Raw genomic sequence first — 19,879 nt, forward strand, 5'->3', positions numbered from 1 at the left:
TTTTAATGAAGATAAAATATATTTTATTTTATTTGAAACATTATAAATTATATTATATTTAACTGTTACCTAACTTTATTTAACTTTTTTGCTCTAACATAAAAACCAAGCACTTGTATTAAAATTGGGAAAATGCACTGAAGATTATACATTGTTGGTATAAGCATTTCTCTAAGTTGAAGAAAATCCTCAAGGGCTAGACAGAAGTTTTATCTTAATTACAGGGAATTACATACTTAAGGAGAGGATGGAAGGGAGTTTTATTTCTTGTTAGTGTTATGTAATTCTGTATAAGTTTGAAAAATGAATAAAACATTTTTTTTTAAATGCCCACGTTCCCCTAATATACGCATTATTTTAAACAAGGTTTGGTTGAAAACTGCACCAACAAATTCAGACAAGTGTAAATTTTGATAGATAGTTGTGTGTTTTGCACATTTCAAATGCAGTATTAAACAGACACAGGAATAGGGTGAGTCCTCAAAATATATATCTGGGGTATTACAGGCCAGCGTGAAGAGGAGTGTCTTCAGTATGTGGTGAAAACTATAGTGAAGGTGCCAAACACACTTCCCGGTGAGAAAATTCTACAGCCCTAGAGCTGTAGAATGGATCAAAAAATAATATCACAATGCCTTTATAAAACTCTATTGTGCTTGATACATAGTTCTCCCATAATACTGGAACCCAGGGATTATTATTATTATTATTATTATTATTATTACCATTATTACTATTATTACTTACTTACCTCCCCAGCCAATCTGGGCGGCTTTCAACAGAACATTAAAAACAGAATAGAACTTTAAACATTAAAAACTTCCCTAAACAGCTCTGCCTTCAGAAGTCTTCTTAAAGTAAGATAGTTGTTTATTTCCTTGACATCTGATGGGAGAGCGTTCCACAGGGCAGGCGCCACTACCAAGAAGGCCCTCTGCCTGGTTCCCTGCAATCTCACTTCTCTCAGTGAGGGATCCACCAGAAGGTCCTCAGAGCTGGAACTCGGTGTTAAATAATGTTGTTAAATATCCTGTGATAGTCACCCAGCCTGCTGTTTTAAGTTACCCTTAATGTAATGGTACAGTTCACAGACCTATGCAATGTATTGATGTCATACATCGGTGCTCCAAGGCATTACAATTTAGGCAACTTAAGATGGCAGGCTGGGTGGCAACCATGATGGCCACCCAGCTTAACTCCCACCTATTGTCAACTTAAGGTCTAGGAGTTAGTTTTAGAGGGTAATGAGTGACGTCCCTGGAAACCAATAGAGAAAGCAGATGATGTCTGCCATGGTTGCCACAAGCAGGGCTGGTTGGGATGAGCACATTGACATGATGCCAATGGCCCCTCCACAACTGGTGCTGACTCTGCTTTAACTGATCTGTATTCTCTTCTTATTCATTGCTGGAAAGGATCCTTGAAACTGACTTTTTGAAAACAAGGGCCAGAATGTATAAGTGCTGAAACTAATACAGTGGCAGCTTGGTTTACAAACTTAATCTGTTCCTGGAGTCCGTTCTTAAACCAAAGTGTTCATAAACCAATGTTTGCTTTCCCACAGTAGTGGGTGACTCAATTTACAAATGGAACACACTCAACAGGAAGCGGAACATGTTCCGCTTCCAAGGCAAAGTTCACAAACCAAAACACCTACTTCCGGCTTTGCAGTGTTCTTAATCTAAAGCTGTTCTTAAACCAAGGTACCACTGTATCTGAATCCTCATGGTGCCATGACTTCTTGAAACTAACTGGTGAAATTAATAGCTGGAACTAACAACAGCCAATTAATGACTAGAACTAACTGGTGAAACTAATTGCTGGAACTAACTACAGCCATTTAATGGCTGGAACTAACTGGTGAAACTAATGGTTGAAACGAACTGATGAAATGAACTGATGAAGTTAATAGTTAAAACTAGCTAGTGAAACTAACTACAGCTACTTAATGGCTGGATCTAACTGGTGAAACTAATGGCTGAAAGAGACTTTTGAAGTTAACAGCTGAAAGTAATGGCTGAAATTGTCTGATATATATATATATTGCTAAAAAATAATTTTCTGTAGAAATGAATTGATAGATTTATTGATGAGTCTGAACAAATCCCCTTTCTATTTAATGAAGATGAAATATTTCTAATTTAATCTGAAACATTATAAATCATATGTTTCCTCACTTTATTTAACTTTTTTGCTGTAACATAAAAACCAAGCACCGTTTCTACAAGGAACTGGACCAAGCTGTCCGAAGGGTCCCACCTATTCCTGCTGGGAGATTTCAGTGCCAGAGCTGGGAATGGTCATCACAAGTGGGACAACTGCATAGGCTACTGTGGTATTGGCAGAACAGACAAAGACTTCTTGAGCTGTGCTCAGATCACAGCCTCTGAATCATGAACATGGTCTTCTCTACCAAGGCAAACCATAAGAGTGTCTTGGAAACATCCAAAGTCAGGCCACTGGCACCAGCTGGATTTGATGACATACTACAGCTTTTTACTTATAACAGCATTGAAAATGAGATTGCTGTTAGTGTTATATAATTCTGCTTCAGTTTGAAAAATCAATAAATCAGGTCCTCTTCATGGAGGGCATGTGTTGCGGTGAGATCACCAAGACTGACCTCACTGTTGTGGGTGGAAACGTTTGGATAGCCACAACTACCCGATTGGGTCCCCCGGTTGCAGGGATGATTCTGGCCAATGGGGTTCTGAGAACGAACAATTGGGGGACCTATATATAACGCTGCACGTTGCGTCGCGCTTCCTCTTAGCGCCTTGTGCATCGGATCACCCAAAGCTGTCAGAGTGCTAAGTATCCAGCGAGAAGCCTTTTCAATGGAGAGATCTTCCATTTGTCGGTTTAAATCTAATTATTACCCTCTTCTTTCTCCTTCCCCCTATTTAGTGTAATTCCCTTAATTTGGCTCCTTTCTCTCCCCTTCCCCCCTCCCGTACCCGACAGGGGTTGCCTCGTCGGGGTGCTTTTTTCTAGGATCTCCCTGTAGCTTCCTCTTATGTTTACATTGAAGCTGCAGCGGCCTTATTTCATAGAATCATAGAATCATAGAGTTGGAAGAGACCACAAGGGCCATCGAGTCCAACCCCCTGCCAAGCAGGAAACACCATCAGAGCACTCCTGACATATGGTTGTCAAGCCTCTGCTTAAAGACCTCCAAAGAAGGAGACTCCACCACACTCCTTGGCAGCAAATTCCACTGTCAAACAGCTCTTACTGTCAGGAAGTTCTTCCTAATGTTTAGGTGGAATCTTCTTTCTTGTAGTTTGGATCCATTGCTCCGTGTCCACTTCTCTGGAGCAGCAGAAAACAACCTTTCTCCCTCCTCTATGTGACATCCTTTTATATATTTGAACATGGCTATCATATCACCCCTTAACCTCCTCTTCTCCAGGCTAAACATGCCCAGCTCCCTTAGCCGTTCCTCATAAGGCATCGTTTCCAGGCCTTTGACCATTTTGGTCGCCCTCCTCTGGACACGTTCCAGTTTATTAGTGTCCTTCTTGAACTGTGGTGCCCAGAACTGGACACAGTACTCCAGGTGAGGTCTGACCAGAGCAGAATACAGTGGCACTATTACTTCCCTTGATCTAGATGCTATACTCCTATTGATGCAGCCCAGAATTGCATTGGCTTTTTTAGCTGCCGCGTCACACTGTTGGCTAATGTCAAGTTTGTGGTCAACCAAGACTCCTAGATCCTTTTCACATGTACTGCTCTCAAGCCAGGTGTCACCCATCTTGTATTTGTGCCTCTCATTTTTTTTGCCCAAGTGCAATACTTTACATTTCTCCCTGTTAAAGTTCATCTTGTTTGTTTTGGCCCAGTTCTCTAATCTGTCAAGGTCGTTTTGAAGTGTGATCCTGTCCTCTGGGGTGTTAGCCACCCCTCCCAGTTTGGTGTCATCTGCAAATTTGATCAGGATGCCCTTGAGTCCATCATCCAAGTCGTTGATAAGTTTGTTGGCTTTATAGCTTTGGCTTACCCGTGGGACTTGCTGCATTCACCCCAGCCAACCTGGGGTTGTTTGGGGCGGCTTCTTTCATAGCTTTTATTTTCCCTTTCTCGTTTTAGCGTCTGGTTTCCGTCCTATGCGGGCAGTCCTGGCAGTATCCTTAATTGCTTCTGCCTTTTGATTGGGCTGATTGCCATTCAGGGCGTGCCCCTCACGCCTGGTATAGTGGGAGCACTCCAGTGGGCCTTGGCTCTTGTTGGTTGCCATTTTGGACGGTTTTTCTCCAGCGTTTTGGCGTTAGCGCCATTTTGATTGCTTCCTTCTTGCTGGTTGCCATCTTGTGTGTGTGGCCCTTCAGCACTTAAGCAGGAGCACCATTTTGTTTTACGGCCTAGTCAGTGTTTCCTTATAGCCTTTGTATAGGCTTGGGACCTGGGTGCTTTGTCCTTTTTTACCCCTTTGCTTTAAGGCTTCGGCTGCCTCCTGCAGGCCTATTTTCAATAATGCCTCCAAAAATAATCCAGGATGTGGTCCTTCCTCCTAAGAGGTTAATAAGGGGGCCATCCCCCTCACTCCGCTCATCGCAGCCTCCCTTGATCCCTGAGCAGGTGGCCAGGCACCTTGAGTCCATCATTTCGGGTCTGGCTGGTGATCCCCGTGCCACATCAAGCTTCTCAGCTGAACTTAATGGCCTTTTGCAGTGTCTTGGTGCCCCTTCTGAGTTTCACCCAGGCCCATTCTCATCTTCAATTGTTGAGGCTCTTGGCCCTTCTGATTCTAGTGGGGAAGGCAAAGGGTTTGATCCTTCTGGGGCCTTGTTTAATGAGTCACAATTTTACAGGATTCCCATCCCTACTTTGACGCAGGGGTGCCCCAGGAGTTTGGACACTTCGGTCCAGCCCTCTCACCAGGGTTGGGAGTCTTGTTCTTTGTCTGGGGGCCTCCATGCCCCCCACACTAGGTCCATTGAGTTGGTGCTTGTGTCCTTTGGTACCACGCGAGGTGTGGGTGAGGCGAGTCTCTCACATATTTCTAGTTCCTCACAGATTATGGCAGTGTCTTCGCACCAGGCTCCTTGTGCGGCCACCTCTGAGGAGGGTGAGCTTCCAGTTCCTCGTGTGCCTTCCAGGGCTGGAAAATGCCACTGGAGGTGCCATTCTCGTCGGAGAGGCAAGAGGAGCAAGGACAGGGATACCACCTCGTCTTCAGGTACTTCTTCCACAAGCTCCGATGATGATGTGGAGGCCAATATGGCCCTTTATTGGGGCCAGGGAGAATCGCAGGGACAATTCCCCCTTTATTGGGGCCAGGTATGGTGCGGCCTTGGAAGTGAAGGATGGTGTTTTAGTTAAGGATGTTAAAGTCTCCATCAACTCAACCAGGGATATTATCCCCGGTTGCCATCTTGTCTTTTTCTCATGGCCTCAGATTGAGTTCCCGCAACCAGATGGACTTGGAGGAGTTGGCTGTTGCCTTCCCAGGACTCAAAAGTTTCAGGCCGCAATTGCTCCAGCGACGTGTATGGTGCGGTAGCCACTGCCCAGCTGCCACCGAGTGGGCAAGAATGTGCATGGATGCGCTGTGGCCAGGAAGGTTCTGGGCCTGGGAGGCACTGTTATCCGCCATGCAGGCATTACCTTCACGGATGCAGCCTTGTATAGGCCTGATGGTGTGGATCTTTCCAATGCTGGAAATGATGTTTGGCTGACCAGGGTGTCAGAGGGGTTAAAGGGTTGGTTACAGTTGTGAGTGCTTTGGTGGCGAGCGTGGGTATTCGTGTGGCAGTTAGGCATTGGTTCAAGGTGTGGTGGAGGGGAGGTTTTCACACCTGCCCCTCCCAGTGTTCATAGGGTATTCTGTTAAAGGAATCCAGGTGTTCACCATGCTTTTGTCCGATCCCATTTCAGGGGTTAGGGCCATGCCAGAGCACCTGCGAGAATGTTGGGGTGAATTTGCATCTGCAGTAGGTCTCCCTCAGGGTGTTTACTTTTACTGACATTTTGTAATCAATAAAGTTGTGGCCAAAATTATGCCAAAAACCTTAAACTAATATTGGCGTCGTTTGTGTCTTTCTTGGGAGGTCTCAGGGGTCTTCACAAGCAAAACATAATTTTTAGAATGCACACGTTCCCCTAATATATGCATTTTTGTAAACACTGTTTAGCTGGAGAACTCCACCAACAAATTCAGACATTGTCATTTAATGTTTTCATTTTTTTGCATCAGGTCCACCAAGAGGGGGACACAGCAGGTACTTCTATCCTAGGCCTAGACACTGAGCTTCCACTTTAAAGTAACCCCGAAGTCTCTAGACCTTGTAGAATGAGAGTTATGAATGGAAATGTGCAGTCCCCATTCAACACAAAAAGGAAGACATGAGTCTGCTCCTACTATTTAGTGTTTTCAGCCAATGAGTGAAGTCACAGCTATGATTCACAAATGCCGTGAAGAAGTTAAATACAGTCACACATGCATCAGGAAAGACTTTTTAAAAGGTCCAAAATGATCCAGGAAGTTTCTTATCCACACAATGTAGAAGGAACTCCCAGATTCATTTTAAAGCAATGGCTAATGGGAGTTGTAGTCCAAGTATTTGGATGCCACTGGATGGGCGAAGGCTTCTATGTGGTTATGCGCTTGTTGCTCTTCCACATTATTCTTTTGTTGGTCTCCTATCTAGAATTGAGGAACTGGTCTCAAAAAAAAAAAGGACACACACTCATATTTGTTTAGCATTTAATTGTGGTTAAATTCCAGGTCAGCAAACTATTAGAACAAGCTTCATCTACAGCAGTAAAACTTAACATCATTAAGTGCTGTATCATCACCTTCTCCTTGATCAGGCTGTACTTTGTCTGCAGCCCACATATGGTACCAGAAAAGCAGGTGCTAACGCTAGCATAATAGCCCCAGCATATTCAATTAACAAATATTCCTCTCCCATTTTCACATTTGAAGTAGACATTGGCTGCTGTATTATCCACCCCATCCTTGGGAGGTTCCACACTCAAAGCGAAGGCAACCAGGCGGTCATGGTCACAGTACTGAGACTTGTCCCAGTCTCCCCAGCTATGGAAGAAGATCATGGTAGCAATGTTGTGATAAATCAACACATACACTTTCTTGTGTTGGAGGCTCTCCAGAAAAACTAGTAGCTGATATACAGAGAGAGAGAGAGAGAGAGAGAGAAGATATATAAACAACGTTGCAATAAAACTGCAGCTCTTGTTAAGGAATTTTAACCATCTCAGCCACCCTCCACAGTTTTCCATTTTATTTTCAATCCATGTTTTATTAACATTTCATGGCTACAGAGCATCTTCAGTTCTCATTTTATTGTTCTTTGCTGGTGAGTTTGACTACCTTAGGATTGTTGTTTTTTTAGTTTAAAAGATATTTTGTCCTCCTGGAAATCTCAGCAATTCCCTGAGAATGCAGGTATCTTCCACCTGAGAATGCAGGTATCTTCCACCTGATTTTAATAGAGTTTGAGTGTTAACTCAATTAAAAACTCTTGATATCAAACTCAAAGATTTATCATTTATCAACTGGTGAAATTAATAGCTGAAACGAACAACAGCCAATGAATGGCTGGAACTAACTGGTGAAACTAATGGTTGAAACGAACTGATGAAACGAACTGATGAAGTTAATAGTTAAAACTAGCTAGTGAAACTAACTACAGCTACTTAATGGCTGGATCTAACTGGTGAAACTAATGGCTGAAAGAGACTTTTGAAGTTAACAGCTGAAAGTAATGGCTGAAATTGTCTGATATATATATATATTGCTAAAAAATAATTTTCTGTAGAAATGAATTGATAGATTTATTGATGAGTCTGAACAAATCCCCTTTCTATTTAATGAAGATGAAATATTTCTAATTTAATCTGAAACATTATAAATCATATGTTTCCTCACTTTATTTAACTTTTTTGCTGTAACATAAAAACCAAGCACCGTTTCTACAAGGAACTGGACCAAGCTGTCCGAAGGGTCCCACCTATTCCTGCTGGGAGATTTCAGTGCCAGAGCTGGGAATGGTCATCACAAGTGGGACAACTGCATAGGCTACTGTGGTATTGGCAGAACAGACAAAGACTTCTTGAGCTGTGCTCAGATCACAGCCTCTGAATCATGAACATGGTCTTCTCTACCAAGGCAAACCATAAGAGTGTCTTGGAAACATCCAAAGTCAGTTTACCTTCCCACTGGAGCGGCACTTATTTATCTACTTGCACTTTGACGTGTTTTCAAACTGCAAGGTTGGCAGGAGCAGGGACCGAGCAACGGGAGCTCACCCAATCTCGGGGATTCGAACCGCCGACCTCCTGATCGGCAAGTCCTAGACTCTGTGGTTTAACCCACAGTGCCACCCACGTCCCAGCGCCACCCACCCAGTTAGGCTTCTTAAAAAGAAATAGAAAATTATAAATACTGTTTTATTTCCATGGCCCTTTGCCCCCCCCCCCAAATGGTCCCCAGTTGCTACAGCAGTTTGTTTTCTCTCTCTATCCATGGGAGTTGTGGCAAATCACAGGACAGGCTGCTGACTCTCATTCCAGGTCCTTGTCCTTGTGCATATTTGCAAGGCACACAAGTCTATCTCTTGGCTAAGGCATTTCCCCTTCTGTTCTGACTTTCTTGTATCAAAACTGCTTGCAGAGGAAGGAAATGCAATTGCATGCTTTGCAAAACATCTACGCCCTTTTCCCTCTTAACAGCTCCCGTGCTAAACAGTTCATGGGCTGGGAGAGTCAGAGGAAATCTGGCTGTGGGCCACATCTGGCCTGCAAGTCATGGATTCCTCATAAAAACAATTTTCTCGGAAGGCAAACCCTAGTCTTCACAAAGGACTCAGCCTTCACTTATATTTTTATGCGTGGAACAGGAGTCTCACTCCACAGCTAGATAAAGCAGATCATCTCATTTTCATCATTTTCTTCAAGACAGCAAGATTTTGCTTGGCCCCTTGCTTTTCTTTCTTTCTTTCTTTCTTTCTTTCTTTCTTTCTTTCTTTCTTTCTTTCTTTCTTTCTTTCTTTCTTTCTTCTCCCTCCCTCTGTTGTCTTCCCTTTCTGCATCTGTATCTCTTCCTGCTTGTCCTCTTTCAGTTTTTTAAAGAAATATTTGCATGGTTTCCCCATGAGACCTGGATGAAGCATTCCAGTCTAACACGATGCTTATGCACTCAGTTTTCATGATCAGAATGCAAATGTCTGAATTTAAAACTGACGTTTAAAAAACACACAACATTTTAAAATTCCTTCTCTACTTAGAAAAATCCAGAGATGGATCTAGTTCAGTGGCATCATAAATGAAAGAGCAATGCTAACTCCTGATATTTGCTGTTTGGAAGAGTAAAGGTGTCCAGTAGTAGGAAGCAGGAAGTCCAAGATGTTACAGGAATGGGGTTGGGGTGGAGCAGAGCAGGCGATGATCTACTAGATTCAAAGCTACTACATTCTGCCATGAGGGTGGCAGTCTGGGTCACTCAGCTACAACAGCTGTTTACGGAAGAGGGGGAAACTTCTATTCTGGCCACCTGAGCATTTGGGTCCACAGATGTGATCATGGATCCACTATTTGAATTTGAATTCCTGCAATGGAATGAGCTCCCGTTGCTCTGTTCCGGCTCCTGCCAACCTAGCAGTTTGAAAGCACACCAGTGCAAGTAGATAAACAGGAACCGCTGTGGCAGGAAGGTAAACGCTGTTTTCATGCGCTGCTCTGGTTCACCAGAAGCGGCTTCGTCATGCTGGCCACATGTACGCCAGCTCCCTCGGCCAATATAGCGAGATGAGCGCCACAACCCCAGAGTTGGTCACGGCTGGACCTAATGGTCAGGGGTCCCTTTACCTTTACTCTCAAATAACAGCCCGAGGCTTATATCAGAGCTTCCGCAGGCTCTGGTTTCCGTCATGGTATTCCATTGCGCCAGAAGTGGTTGAGTCATGCTCGCCACATGACCCGTAAAGCTGTCTGTGGACAAACAGTGGCTCCCTCAGCCTAAAAGCAAGATGAGCGTCGCAACCCCAGAGTCGCCTTTGACTGGACTTAACCATCCAGGGGTCATTTACCTTTTACCATTACCACTCCACTGCTCTCTAACCATGGTTTTGATTGCTGTGCTTCGGGACTCAGAAGAAAATAACATATCCATTCGTCAACCCCTATATAAGAGGAGCAGGGAAGCAATTTTGCCCCAAGAGGTATATTGGAATGTGGCCAATCTTCCATGGGTGGATGGGGCCAAAAGCAGAATAAAAATCCAAATAAATAAATAGAAATAGAAAATAAATAAAATCCACAGGCACACACATAGAGAGAGAAAGAGGCAGGCAGACAAGTATACATACACACATTCAGAAAGCCAGAGATCCCTTTCCCTAACCTATAAGAATAAAAAACAGCTTTTTACTGCCTTATTTGTTTCACCATACAAATGAAAATGACTCTCTGATGAGATTGGTTTTTAAACTTTCTATTTTTACATGCATTATATTGTAACAACTTCAGAAAGCTTTCTCTTCAGAAAGCCTTTTGATCATGGATGGTTCTTAACATATGTATTTGTTCTTGTATTATAATTTATAGAATTGTGCAATCAGGCTTGAATGAGTACAGTCAGGGTGACTGTAGTGTTTCGTGATCATGTAATTAAAAAACAAATCCCTTGTCAACAAAAAACAAAAAAACAGCTTTTTACTTTCCAAGAGCAAGCAGAGTCTTTTCTCTGGTTTCAGCACTAGAGTTTCAGTGTGCATAGATTGAAGGTAAGTGAAATGCTGCTTGCACTTTTTAATAGTAAAGGCATTTGCATCCTCTTCCACCACACTCCTGGAGTAGGAATATGTGCAAATGTTGCCTTCTACCCTCAAATAACAACCTGAGGCTTATCTCTGAGCTGAGCACTGTTGCGCAGAGTGCTAAAATTTGGGATAAGACTCTGCTTGCACTTTGACTTCTTGGTGGTGCTTGGTGCCAGGGGTGCCGACTTGAATACAATATGGGGGGAGGCAGGTAAGCGCCACCCCACATATTTGATCACATGATGCACACCATTAGAATGGCAGTGCCCATCAACTTGGGGGGAGGAGTGACCCCCTTAAATAGCTTAGGGGGGAGGCGAAGGGACCTTGGCTCCTAGGAGCTGACTGCTATGCTTGGTGCTCAGATTCCTTCAAATCCTCAAATCTTACCGCATGGTGCTTAGATCAGACATAAGAGATCTCTGTGCCTAAGATGGCTGGTGATTGGCAAGTGGGTGCAATTTGTTCAAAGCAACCTCATGGGACAAACTGAGAGGCTGGTGGGCGTGGCAAGATCAATGGGCTAAAGATATCACACTCCGGCTCTAGGATGGTACCCTCTTTAACATTGCACTGGCCTCCCTGTTAGGATACAGTTCCATTCCACCTTAAATGGTCAGGCATGATTGTTGTGTGTCACATGACTGTTTACTCCCAGCACTGTTCTCTCTGGGAACTTCCGTTTTGTATATAGCTTTTGTTCTGGCTGTTTTCCTAGACACGAATGCAAGCAGTCATGTTTTTCCTTTGTTCTTATCTACGTTGAATAAAGCTGTAAAGTTGCTCTCCTGGCTGAATCTTCAGTTGTGGAAACTCTGCAGAAAGGGTGTGCACTAGTCTTGGAATGTGTCTGAGGCTCGTGTCGCCAATTGACTGGTGCTGTTCTACGGGAGACGGGGACATCGCCCGGAGACAACGTGGAGGCCTGCCTGATGGCTTCGTCTCCCTGGCAGTATCCCAACACTTCCATCCAAAACCAATTCATGCAGTCTTAAGGAACTGAGATCAGGAAGGGACAAAGCTCCAAAAGGTACACACAACTCTTTGGTTAAGATTTATTGTTGGTGAAGTTTCATGCCAACAATCCATTAGAACACAGGCAGGATGAAGCCCAGGTGATTCAGTCACAGCAGAAGAACCTGACATCATTAAGTGCTGTGCTATCACCTGGAGCTGGAGCCTCCACCTTTGTTTGGATGCCACAGATGGCACCAGCAGTGCAGCGCTTGCTCCACTGGCCATAAGTACCAAAGGTGGGGGACTCGCCCTCCAGTATAACACCATCTCCACAGCTGAACCGGATGTTGTTGGCTGCTGTATCATCAGCTGGCCCTTTTGGGGCTTCAACATTCAGAGCGAAGGCAACCAGGTAGCCCCTGGGGCATTCCTTAACCTCTGTCCACTCTCCCCACCTGCAAAAAAAGAAGACAATATGATAATGTCTGGCTCTCTGGAAATACAACCCAAATTGGAATGATTTGCTTTCCACCACGAAAGTCAAGAGGGCAGTTGCCTCCTTAGATTTTTAAAAGGCGTCTTTTGTAGACCTCATCAGGTATAGTGTGTCTACCAAACCTCAACTTCTAAGTAGGGCTGTGTGTAGTGACCCCTGGAGTAGGTGGATCTGCCCTGTGCCACCCGGGGTCCACCCACACCACACCCTCCCAATCTGCCCCTGGAAGATGGAGCTAGAGAATCTTTAAAGGGGTTTTGAACCCAAATCTTCTGTTAAGAATGGGACTGTTTTTTAAGGTCAGGCCATGTAGCGTGGCTGCTCTTGCCCAACAGATGTTAAGCAGAACAACCTCATTCTGTGTGCTGCTGCTGCTGCTTCATGCTTTTCCTTTCCTTTGTACTCTGTTGTTGCAGTCTCCTTTCTCTTTGTTATGTGGGGCTTGGGTTCCTCTGAAATTTGGAAGGCAACCTAGAGTTGGTATCCTTAGAGTCTGAGAGCTAAGAATGAGGATGATAGACCCTGACATTATCCTGCCCTGGTGCTGAAACATAATAGATTTCACCCAGCCCCTCACATCATCACTTTCCAAGCAACAAAGAGAAAAATCAAGAAGATGCTTACGGTCCAACAGTGGATTGTACAACTCCACCACTACTGCAATGGAGACGGATGCCATTGAGGGAAGTATCATCACCAGTAATTCCTCGTTCTCTCTCTGTCTGGTGCAAATGAGAGAAAGAGACTGCAATAAAGCTGTTTTTGCAAGCTAGGACTGTGTTTTATATTCTTTATTGAAAAATAAAAAGGACAAAATTACAAGTGCACAGAGTAAGACCAGGCACAAAAAGGAAGAAACAAGAAATAGTACCCATGCAGAAAACAAAATGGAAAAAAGATATTGTGTATGTTACAAAGGGGGGGGGGGTGTTACTGTACTTAATCAAACTAGTCTGAATTTTCCAAAGTAGTAGCTTGCAACATGAATAAGCAGTTATCTGTTCATAATTACATGTCCCTAATTGTGTACAAGTATTACTGGTTCTGGATTGAGATTTACATTCTGAGCTGCATCAAAAGACAGTAGCTTTTTGGTGCAACCAGTCCAATGGGCCCCAAGTAAGCAAACTTAATAGGAAAAAAATGATCTTGCTAATGGCTGCCTAAGGCATCCTCAATCCCTCTCTTATGTCTTCATATGCTACAGCGGGTTTTCTCCAGTTTGTGAAGTTAGGGTTGCCATATTATTTCAAGAAGTAAGAATCCAAACACAAAAAGTTGTTGAGCTTTTTGGAGGAAAGTTGTTGAAATCCTGGACATGTCAGCGAAAATCTGGATTTATGGCAACCCTTCTAGAAAGCATCAGAACTGACCTGGGTTGCTTCCACACTAACAGTTTAGTCTGTATTTTCCAGTTGGGTGCTCACTTTTCAGGAAGATAAAACTGACCACAATATTGCCAGCTCATTGCACTCCAAACTTTTCTGTATCCTTGTCCCTTTTTCCTCCAGTCCATCCAGTTTTCTTTTATGTAAAATGCAATTCACTCTAAGCCTCTCCAGTGTGGATTGACAAATTGGCATGGAGACTTTTTAGAGCTATTAAATCTTTAAGCATGGCAGTCAACACTTCAAAGCAACTTGCAGGCAGCAATATACAGGTAATTGGGTTCAGAAAGAAAGATGGGAAGCAACTTAAAATATATATATATTACATTATTGTGACTATTCATTGGGATCAGGATATCAAAAAGAAGATATAGATAAGCCTTTACCTTCAGTGAGAATCCGTATGCATGTCCTTTGGGACAGGATTCTATTTTTCCCCATTCTCCCCACTGCCCGCCATTGGGCACAATAAGGATTGAATTATAGCTTCGATCTCCTGCCTCACAGAGGTGGTAGATGAGGAACAAGAAGACCACAGCACTGGTAGAGAGATCCATGGCAGGTGGACTACACCAGATCGAGCTGCAAATACTGAAAGGAAGAATAAAAGCCTTGAGAATTTATTCCCCAGAAAGTGTGGTTCTCTCTCCTCTGCTCAAAATCTTCCTGAATCTTGTGTTTCCCCCTGGAGAGAAGTGTGATTACTTCAGCTTGGACAAAGTGCCTCCAACCTCAGAGATACACACTTTAGCAGGGGCTTCGCTCTAGGAACACAGGAAATTGCCTTATTCTAAGTCAGACCATTGGTTATCTAGCTTAGTTCTGTCTACACTAGAGCTACTCTCCAAAGTTTCAGACAGGGGACTTCCCAGCCCTACTAGGAGATGCTGGAGGATATACCTGGGACCTCCTGCAACACTGATCTACAAATTTTTACATGGAAAGGGCATAGCCTTGCAGCGCCCCTTAGGCCAACCTTCCCCACCCTGGTAAATTCCATATGCTCCGGAATGCAACTCCCATCATCCCCAGCCAGCAAACACGGTGCTGGTTCCAGCTGATGGGAATTGTAGTCCAGAACATCTAGAGATCACAAGGTCGGGGGATGCTGCCATAGATTTGCAACACTTCCAAAGGAATGCATTGTTAAATACCCTGAAATCTTTTGTGAAAAGCGGGGTACACTTTTCACAAAAAGTAGGGCCTAATACCACTAACAAGAATGCTTGACTGGATCCCCACTGGTTACTGGCTACTGATCAGGCCTCTGTAATTCTGGCCATGTTGCAACCCTTGTCTTCCCTTACCAAACTTCTCAGAGCAGAGCAAGGTAGTTCTACTTACTGTCTCTCAGCTGCCAGGCAGAATGAGAGTGTCCTGAAGCCGAGTGAGGAAATATGAATGTGAGCAGGGGATTTATAGGGGGCAGGACAATGAAGTGTAGGAACTTTCTGTCCTGAGCAACACCTCCTCTGAGCCATCACAAAGCAGAGCATTGGGCAGGCTATGAAATCTTCTTTGTCCTGCCCCTCCCCCCATTACCAGTAGCCTTTAGGAAATGCCTCCACAACCAGAACCCATTTGCCTGTGAGAGTGGGGAGGGCTGTCAGAAGGGTGAGGACATCATGTCAGAGGTGGTAGGTGAGGAACAAGAAGACCACAGCACTGGTAGAGAGATCCATGGCAGGTGGACTACACCAGATTGAGCTGCAAAAACTGAGTGGAAGAATAACAGCCTTGAGAATTTATTCCCCAGAAAGTGTGGTTCTCTCTCCTCTGTTCAAAATGTTCCTGAATCTCCCCCCCCCCCCCCCCCCCGGAGGGAAGTGTGATTACTTCTGGTTGATGAGTAAAACCAATTAATGGCTTTTCTGACTACACTTCTGATTTCAAAAGACAACTCAGAGTTGCTGGACATTGGGGCTAGATCAATTCCTCAAACAGAAAGGCAAGGCAGGATGGCAGGAATTGGCTGATGTAAGCTAACTAACTAATATGTGCAGCTTCCAGTTCCGTTCTGCCTTTCTGGAAGCAGACCCCATGGCAGTGGGAGACTGTTGGCAAAGGAAAAACAAAGATGGTTGAGGGTAATTATCCTTGCAAATTCCCCCCAGGGACAGAGGGAAATAGGCTTCACTCGCAGTTCGTCTCAGTACCTGGCTCTCATTCCGGCATAGCAGGGAGGTGCTGAGTGCAAATCACATTGCCTGCTGAAAACCCTCCAATGCCTCCATTAAGAAGCAGAGGTTCTCCTGTTAATTACAGCTTAATTGGACTAAAGTACAGGCGCACGCTAGAAGAGATGAGATCACAAACTGTAGAACGAAACCAACTACAACGACTTTAAGGTTAATACTTGAGAGAAGACTTCATCTGGTGCAAAAGATGGTGTGGGGGGAGAGGAGCCTACGGCTTCTTTATTTAAAGTTTTCTTCTCTACATTTATGATTCATCAACCCTCCTCTGAGTGTTAGTTCAAATTACATTTGTTCAAGCGAGGATGGAAGAAATTGGGTTATAGATATGGAATATAACATTAGATGGAACTGGGGGGGAGGAGAAAGGGAGGGAAGCTCTATTTTGCAAAAGGTTTATGATGGAAACATAGAGCTAACTCTTCCCCATCCTTTATTATTTACAAAGTGAACTGAATAACTGAAGGACTTGGAGTTTAATTTATTTGGAATTGTAATTGCTCATATATCTTCAGTTGGAAGGGAGGATGAAAGGAGTCTGTGAACTGGCCAAGGAACTGATAAGGTTCATTACTGAGTCATCTGCAGTTCAACAGACCACTCTTCTACCCAGGCTGAGAGGAAAAATGGTAAAGATGGGTTATTTATTGGGACAGAGTGACTTTTGCAGCTGTTGTTAAAGTTGCAAAACAATGAAGCATGGGACAGAGCAACAGAGAAATTTCTAGAACAACAACGAGATATCAGTTCTGCCCAAGGCATGATGGATAACAGCAACAACTGGGGGAAAGAAAGACATAATATCTTACAAGGGCAGGAAGAAAAACCACGGACAGAATAATTGCCACACACAGGAAGAACAAAGATATAGTTTAAGTTTTTCACTTGTACATTTACAAATCATTTAATGTGTCAAGACAAATAGAAATTATTAATATTGCAGTTGTTATATAAGGGATTATTATTATTATGACCAGAATGCAATTAAAATTAATAAGATTTTGGAATGGAGAAATAAAGCAAACAATCAAGCCATCAATTCTAGCACGTGTGGGGCCACTTTAACTAAATTACAATCATACCTCGGGTTACAGATGCTTCACACTGCGTGATTTCGGGATACAGACGCGCCAAAACCCGGAAGTACCAGAAACACTAGATTGTGCTTTGCGCGAGCTCAGAAGCAGCTAATCGCAACCCGCGCGTGCGGAGACGAGGCGCTGCGGGTTGCGAATGCTGCGGGTTGCGAACATTCCTCCCACACAGATCACATTCACAACCCAAGAGTCCACTGTATATAATTCGATATTTAAATTATTGATATCAATAATTGTATTATAAACTGGTATTGTTATAATGAGGCTATTATTGGATTGTAAAGGAAAACTAATAAAAATATTATGGGGAGGGGACTAAAATGTGCATTTCTTACCCACCCTTTGCCCTTGCTAAAATGTCTCTCCTATGCAAACTACCTCCATTTCTGTTTTATAGACTTGCAACCCTTCAAAAGAAATGCACATTTAAATACCCTGAAAACTTGTGCAAAAAGTGGGGTACACTTTTCACAATAGGGCCTAATGCCAAGAGCAAGAATACTTGGCTCAATCCCCCACCCAGCTCTACTTCACTCAAGTCTGACAGTTGACCAGGCCTACATCATTCTGGCTACATTGCAACCCTTGCCTTTCTTTGGCCTCACTTGGAGTTCTGCTTACCGTCTCTCAGCTGACAATTACTCTGCGGGCAGAAAGAGAGAGTCCATAAACTGAGTAATGAAACATGGACGTGAGCAGGGAATTTAAAGGGTTCAGGACAGTGAAATGTAGGCACTCTCTGTCCTGAGCAACACCTCCCATGCTCCACTGATCCATCATGGAGCAGAGCAGATGGAGAGGACTATGAAGTCTTCCTGGTCCTGTGCTTTCCTCACCCCCCATTACCAGTGGCTTTTAGGAAGTTCCTGCACAAGCAGAAGCCATTTGCCAGGAGGAGGGGAGAGAGCTATCGGAAGGGTGAGGACATCATTTCCAGACCAAAGACCAGGACCGTACAATTTGCTTTAGGACAGGGTTTGGCAAACTGTCACTCTTCAGCCACATGCGGATCCTCAGCATAATTGCCACAAGTCCTCAAGCAGGGAGTTCAGACTTCCAGCAAAAGTGATTTTACCTTTTCATGGGAAACCACTAAGCATGGAGGAAATGGGGGGGGGGAGGGCAACACATACAGAAGAGGGTGTCAGAGAGAGGGAAAAGAAGGTGTCTTGTATCTTGATAACTGTAGCTCCACTGTATGTGTGGATTAGTTTTCTCAAAGGGAGAGCTACAGTTCTCTCATCAATCTGCTGTTCACAAAAGCATTCAGGTGAAGCCATGACAGTTCACTTGGTAGAAATCTGATATAACTTTGTAGTGTAAATATATCCACAGAATACCAGAACTGCCGAAGTTCACCCTCAGCTTCATAGTACCCTTCAAAATTTTACAGGAAGCCACACTGTGAGGTCTGTTAGAGACCTGCAAAGACCTGTTAGAGGATACAAACAATCATGCGGAAGAAAGGCCAATGTAGAGGTGCCAAGTCTTTAAAAATGTTTATGAGGAGTGGGGAGATGGTGGCATGAGGCAAGCGCTTCCTATCCGGATACAGCAATGACTATCCCTATGAGCCAAAATAATGGGCCAAGATATACCACACTTGGTGCCTTTAGGTTTGGAAAATCAGCAAGCACCACTTCAGCGAATGAAAACAATACTGCCCACTGCTTTTGTTTGAATGGAAGGCACTTAGGGACACTTAGAGACATCACCTTGCCAACAAAGGTCCGTATAGTTAAAGCTATGGTTTCCCCAGTAGTGGTGTATGGAAGTGAGAGCTGGACTATAAAGAAGGCTGATCGCTGAAGAATTGATGCTTTTGAATTATGCTGCTGGGGGAGACTCTTGAGAGTCCCATGGACTGCAAGAAGATCAAACCTCTCCATTCTGAAGGAAATCAGCCCTGAGTGCTCACTGGAAGGACAGATCCTGAAGCTGAGGCTCCAATACTTTGGCCACCTCATGAGAAGAGAAGACTCCCTGGAAAAGACCCTGATGTTGGGAAAGACGGAGGGCACAAGGAGAAGGGGACGGCAGAGGACGAGATGGTTGGATAGTGTTCTCGAAGCTACTAACATAAGCTGACCAAACTGCAGGAGGCAGTGGAAGATAGGAGGGCCTGGCGTGCTCTGGTCCATGGGGTCACGAAGAGTCGGACACGACTAAACGACTAAACAACAGCAGCACTTTTGTTTGAATGGAAGGCAGGTACGGACACATCCGGACAAGGAAGCAGACCTGAAAAACATGGTGCCTACTGGGATGAAAAGCCCTCCAACGGAACAACAGCAAGAGCTGCAACAGCTTTAGTGAATGCTTTGAAGGAAGAAATGTCTCTGCAATTGATGTCTAAACAGAAGCATATGAATATATGGATGGACATTCTGGAAGCAAAGTTTGGGATTTAAAAACAAAGGTGGAGGATAATGAAACAATGATCCATTCACATGGACATCGGAAATCTGTTTGTGCAATGGGACTTTTCGTTTCTTTTCTTCCTCTGCCAGCTCCTCATCCCCCCCTAAAAATCTGCTCTGGAGGGATCAAGTGGGCACAAGATATGGGTCATAACATTATGTTTGCTGATTGGGAGCAGTTGTGGACCACCAGTATGAAATTTACGGCATGTAATGCCTTAAAAGAAAATATTATGAAAATGATTTATAGGTGGTACATGACCCCAGTCAAGCTTGCAAAAATCTACCACTTGTCTGATAATAAATGTTGGAAATGCAAAGAGACTGAAGGTACATTCTTTCACCTTTGGTGGACATGCCCAAGGATTAAGGCTTTCTGGGAGATGATATATAATGAAATGAAAAAGGTATTTAAATATACCTTCTTGAAGAAACCAGAGGCCTTTCTCCTGGGTATGGTCGGCCAATTGGTGCTAAAGAAAGATAGAACATTCTTTATGTATGCTACAACAGCAGCAAGAATACTTATTGCAAAGTATTGG

The 19,879-nt window shown here is 43.9% G+C and overlaps 1 protein-coding gene across 1 annotated transcript; it reads right to left on the minus strand.

Moving 5' to 3' along the window:
• Window positions 1-11,904: 11,904 nt before the first annotated feature.
• LOC114595305 (vitelline membrane outer layer protein 1-like) lies at window positions 11,905-14,182 on the minus strand. The gene is made up of 3 exons (XM_077926718.1): window positions 14,012-14,182; window positions 12,862-12,959; window positions 11,905-12,196 (listed from the first exon to the last, which is right to left on the minus strand). Exons 1-3 carry the CDS (start codon window positions 14,180-14,182, stop codon window positions 11,905-11,907), a joined length of 561 nt encoding a protein of 186 aa, XP_077782844.1.
• Window positions 14,183-19,879: the final 5,697 nt, after the last annotated feature.

The sequence above is a fragment of the Podarcis muralis genome, chromosome 4 (assembly GCF_964188315.1).
Source record: "Podarcis muralis chromosome 4, rPodMur119.hap1.1, whole genome shotgun sequence".
NCBI lineage: Eukaryota > Metazoa > Chordata > Lepidosauria > Squamata > Lacertidae > Podarcis > Podarcis muralis.